The following is a 5,437-nucleotide window of genomic DNA, read 5'->3' as shown; positions in this document are numbered from 1 at the left end:
GCTTATATGTTTTCGAAAAGGGATAGTGCTTATATGCACTGCTAATCTGAATCCATTGCTTCAAAGAAGAATGAACAAAAAATGTAGCAGAGATTCTACTAGTTTGCATTCGGTTTGCAAGATTTCGAACAAATGGACTCGTCCGCATACCGAAGGAGTACCGCATTGGATCTGCAATGTGGCCCGATTTGACATGAATATTCGCGCTTGTGTCAGCTATAGACCTGTTGTTTTAATCTGTTGGTAAATGTCACCCACGTGTCCCCTCTAGGCTCTAGCGTTCAGCACATGCATAATGTGTTTGATGCCCAACTCTCTGGCCCTCCATGTGCCTCTCCAACTCCAAGCGAAGGTGACAAGCAGGAAGAAAGCGAAGGTGATGAGGAAGAATGTGATGGCCAAGGATAAGGCTTGAAAATGTTGTAGTCACATAATAAAAATACATAAATTCAACAATATGGGTGAGCTAGACTTCATCCTTGGAGGAAGCGCCAAAGGTGAGCATGGACCCCTGGAGCGCCTCGGCGACGATGCCGTCCAGCCGCGCCGCCATGGCCGGCGTCATGCAGTTGCTCCAATCCCCCACCGTGCCGTTCCTAAAGAAGGCCTCGTTCTTGAGCCCCAGCATCGTGCTCCCTCTCCTGTTCACCTCAAGCCCCTTCAGCGTACCCAAGCTGCAGAGCTCCACGATGTCGCGCACCACGCCGGCCGCCTCCTCCTCTGGCGAGAAGGGGCATGCCATGAACGCCGCCAACTTCATCAGGCTACCCGACGGGTCAAGCAGCATGTCCTCGTACCTAAGGAACAGCACCTGATCGGGGCTCCGGCGGCTCACCTCCCAGTACTCGAGCGTGTGGCGCCACTGTGGCCCCGCCACGCTCTGGCCCTGGCAGAAGAGCTCGAACGCCTCCTCGAACGTCGGCATGGCGGCCGACGCGCCGCCGACGTCGGCCATCCGCTGCAGTGTCGCCGTGGTCTTCTCGTGGTAGTGCCAGAAGGATACAAACGTGTCCTTGGGGTCCCGGCAGACGTACACGATCCGGCCGCCGGAGCCGTCCTTCGTGCCCGTGATGCCGCGGGGCAGCAGGGAGTAGGGCACGTGGGTGGCGAGCAGCCGGGGAGAAGGGATCTCCTCGTAGATCAGACCATCGTCGTCTTGGTCGGCGAGCTCGAGGAAGCGGACGAGGTCATGGGGGCTGTTGCGGTGGAGCGGGTGGTCGGCTCCGACGGACGGCGGATGGGCGGCACGGTTGAGCGCGGAGAACGCGAGCGCCTTGAGCCAGGTGGTACCGGTCTTGGGGAAGCTCGCGAGAAGCACGTCGGTGGGCCGCGGCTTGAAACACGCGTGCGACGCGCCGATGAACTTGAGATAGAGGTCAGTGTGCCAGAAGCCGCCGTATCGGCGCAGCCGGTACGGGGGGAACCCCGGCGCAGTGGGCAGCGATGGCATGATCTCCGCTAGGTCGGCATGCGGGTTGGCGATGACCGCGGATGCTACAGCTTCTTCTTTCTCTACGGCTGCGCCGGCCGACATAGGAGCACCAGTACTGGCCATGGCTTCTTTTTCTGGTTTCTTACCTTCTTCGGTGCTTGCGAGTAGCGAATATATAACACTTGTAGGCGCTGTCTAAGCTACATGCGCTCTCTACGCAATCTTATTGTGGGATGAACAAGAGGCTGAGAGACACCCGTAAGGGGATAAGGCAGGATGGAGCCATCGGTGTGTGGAGGCCACAGCTGCATGTGGGCGATTGGCCGCCCGGTGTGGACCGGTTTCAGTTTATTAAGAGCATCTTCAACCGTCGCATAAAAATTTTGTGCCCAATAAAAGTTATAGCGTTGTAGCATTTTTAAAATGCCGGGAACAATATTGCTTTAGCGACGCTCAAAAACGCACGCCCAAAAAAGCACGAAGTGTAAATTGTGAAGTGCGCGTAATCCGAAGCCTAATATATCCTGCGTGCGATGGCGTTTTTTAACGCGTGCCCAAAACTTTTTAGCGCGCGCGATATTTTACAGCATCTGTTGGAGCTGTTCGGCGCCTAAAAACAAACTTTTAGCGCGCGGAGCTCTTTTTGTGCGGCTGTTGGAGATGCTCTAAGTCAACTCCGACGCGCGAATCAACTTGTGCTTGGATGGTTAGAGGGACAGTGGTATCCCTAGCCCACCAGGTTTCAAGTCCTGCTGCTCGCATTATTCCCGAATTTATTTGAGGATTTTCGGCGATGCGCTTTCAGTGGGAGGAGATGTTCCTGTCGATGACGAGGCGGTTACGGTGACTTCATAAGTCTCAAGATAATATGCCAGCTCAGTTTCTCTCGAAGGTGCTCATAGAGATAGGGTGTGCGTGTGTTGAGTGTATGCGTAAGTATGAGTGCTTACGTCTGTACTCATTGTTTCAAAAAAAATGTCAATTCCAACGCACTGTTAGACATAGAGACATTTTGCATTTAATCTCAACTCAGCTCTTTCTCTTTATCCTTCTCGTAACATCCTCTCTCTCTCTATCCCGTGTAACCAACTGAATCATAGCGATCAATTTGGACTTGTTGTAAACCAGGGCAAGGGTTTTTCTTGCCATTGATCAAGTATATTCATGCGGCTCTCACATGAGGGAGTAGGAACGCTTTCATCAAATTCTACATGGTATACAGAGCCAGCCTCTTCCAATCAATCTAGTGTCCAACACAAACATCAACCTCGCCATGTCTTCCACTTTTCCGGCCGTCCTCAACCTTGGAGCGGCGCCACCCACCAAGAAGCTAGCAAGGGGGAGCTTCCTCCTCTGGAAGGCCCAGTCAATGACGGCCCCGCGAGGAGCGTAGGTCACCGACCTCCTGGATAGCACCGATGCAGCGCCCCCGAAGACGGTAGAGCAGCAGCAGTCGGACAAGAGCATGCCCATTTGCCAAGTCCGCTATATGGACCATGGTTGTCCAAAGATCAGCAAGTCCTAAGTTACATGCTGAATTCTCCTTGGAATTCTCTCTCCAAGGAGATATTGGCGCAAGTTGTTGAGTAGCTTTGATTTGTGGACCGCCCTTATTACCTGAGGATTGCCGCCATTACCAACACGAAAAAGGGCAACACACTGAGCACCCTATTCATGGCGAAGATGAATAGCTTGGGAGATGACTCGCCGTTGCTACTCAGTCCATCTCTGGAACATCTCTGATCTAGAGATGGTCACCTACATACTCGCAGGCCTCGATCGGGAGTATGATCCAGTAGTTTTAGCGGCCAGTGCTATCAAGAAATTGATCTATGTTGATGATCTGTTTCGTAGATTGCGGCCTTCGGTCAGAGAATGGAGATGCTGGCAAATGGACCCACTAGTCACTTTCACCCATCCACCAATACCGCCTATGGAGGGCGCAGCCAGGCTTGGGGCAAGGGCCAAACATAATGGATACTAGGGATCAAGCCCTAACAAAACTAACTCGAGTACATGATGAATCTCATCCAACTCCTCACCGACCAGTGAGCCTACGAAGGAATTACTCACTCCCGGTGGGGAGCATCATGGAATTGGCGATGGAGAAGGGTTGGTGATGACGAAGATCGAATATCCCCCTCTCCGGAGCCCCAAACAGACTCCAGATCTGGCCTCCCGATGAAGAACAGGAGGCGGCGGTGGCTCCGTCTCGTGAAATGCGACAATTCTTTCTCCTTAATTTTTTTCTAGAAATATAGGATTTTGTAGCTTCAGTTTCAAGGTCTGCGGGGCCACCAGGTGGGGACAACCCACCTGGTCACGCTTGGATGGGGTGGCGTGCCCTGGTGGGTTGTGCCCACCCAGGTGCCCCCCTCAGGTGGTTCTTGACTCCAGAAATTCTCTTTTATTGTATAAAAGATGCTCGCAAAGTTTCGTTCCGTTCCGAGAACTTTTATTTCTGCACAAAAACAACACCATGGTAGTTTTGCTGAAAACAGCGTCAGTCCGGGTTAGTTTTATTCAAATCATGAAAATTAGAGTCCAAAACAAGAGGAAAAGCGTTAGGAAAAGTAGATATGACGGAGACGTATCAACTCCCCCAAGCTTAAACCTTTGCTTGTCCTCAAGCAATTCAGTTGATAAACTGAAAGTCAAAAAGAAAAACTTTTACGAACTCTTTTGCTCTTGTTTCCATAAATAAGCTTAAAGAACACCCAGGTTTTCAGCAAATATTATAACTAACCATGTCGACAATAACTCTTAAAAATTATATTAACTCATATCAATGACATAATCAATTAGCGAGCAATAATAAGACATCTCAAACAGCAACACGTTGTTAAAACAACCATGATACAATATGTCAATAGTGGTATCTCGCTAGCCCTTTCTGAGACTGCAAAACATAAATGCAGAGCACCCCCAAAGTTCAAGCAGCGACTAAATATTGTAATTCATGGTAGAAAAGATCCACTAATGATGCACCCAACATTAGCTACACACAATGCATCAGCATGACAACAATGCTCTCAGGTTCTGGCGCTTACTTGAGAAGGTGATGACACAACATAAAAGTAAATAGATAGTCCCTTCGTAGAGGGAAGCAGTGATTTGCAGAGGTGCCAGAGCTCAAGTTTTCAAAATAGAGGTAAACGAAATTTTGAGACATGCACCCTTCTTGTTTACTTTGCGACCATCAGTTATCAATATCTTCCATGCTAAACACACTAGTAGCTGTTCCCAAACGATAAAGTAAAGGTTATTGCTCGATAGGAGTTTTTGTTTGATTATTTTTAAGTTCATTTTGCAATTTGGGACTGGGAATCCCTATTATCGCCCCTTTCTCGTGCAATGGTGAGTGAATAAACACCCATCCTGAGAATAACCCGCTTAGCATGGAAGATACCAACTACCTCCTGTCGCTCTATGAACAATCCCGACACACAAAAAGGATATTTATTTAAAGTTTTTAGAGGTGGCACATGCAAATTTACTTAGGACGGCTGGGTAATACCGCATATCACTACAAAAAAAAGACACATCCGTGGCATTTTGGGCCGAACGAATTTTTTATTTGTCATACATATAACACTTCTATGACGATAATTGTGACAAAACCCGGTATCATCATAGATGTGGTGGGCTCCTACTTCTATGACAAAAAATCATGACAGAAAATGGGCTTTTCGTCCTGGGCGGGCCGGAGACGCAGCTGCATGACATTCTTTGGGCCGTCCATGACGGAAAAAACCGTGGTAGAAGCGAGGGCGAGGAAAATTTCGGGGAGTTCCCGGTTACGGTGGATGGTCGGGGGCCGAGCGATGCACGTTTGTCTCGTACACGTACGTGCGTGTGTGCGAGGCGTTGTCTCTAACTGAACCCGAGCGAGGCGTTGGGCTCTAACTGAACCCGAGCGATTGCACTGCAGGCTACGTGTTACTGAACCCGAGCGATCGATCGATGGCTGTTAACTGAACCCGATCGAGCGATTCCTTCGCTACC

The 5,437-nt window shown here is 49.9% G+C and overlaps 1 protein-coding gene across 1 annotated transcript; it reads right to left on the bottom strand.

The window, feature by feature from the left end:
* Positions 1-392: 392 nt before the first annotated feature.
* LOC123162975 (cytosolic sulfotransferase 5) lies at positions 393-1,595 on the bottom strand. The gene has a single exon (XM_044580735.1). The coding sequence runs from the start codon at positions 1,553-1,555 to the stop codon at positions 467-469; it is 1,089 nt and encodes a 362-aa protein (XP_044436670.1). The 5' UTR covers positions 1,556-1,595; the 3' UTR covers positions 393-466.
* Between the last annotated feature and the right edge of the window lie 3,842 nt (positions 1,596-5,437).

The sequence above is a fragment of the Triticum aestivum genome, chromosome 7B, assembly GCF_018294505.1.
Source record: "Triticum aestivum cultivar Chinese Spring chromosome 7B, IWGSC CS RefSeq v2.1, whole genome shotgun sequence".
In the NCBI taxonomy this organism is placed as follows: Eukaryota; Viridiplantae; Streptophyta; class Magnoliopsida; order Poales; family Poaceae; genus Triticum; species Triticum aestivum.
The sequence above is the reverse complement of the archived record's forward strand: the minus strand, read 5'-3'. Positions and strand labels throughout refer to the sequence as shown.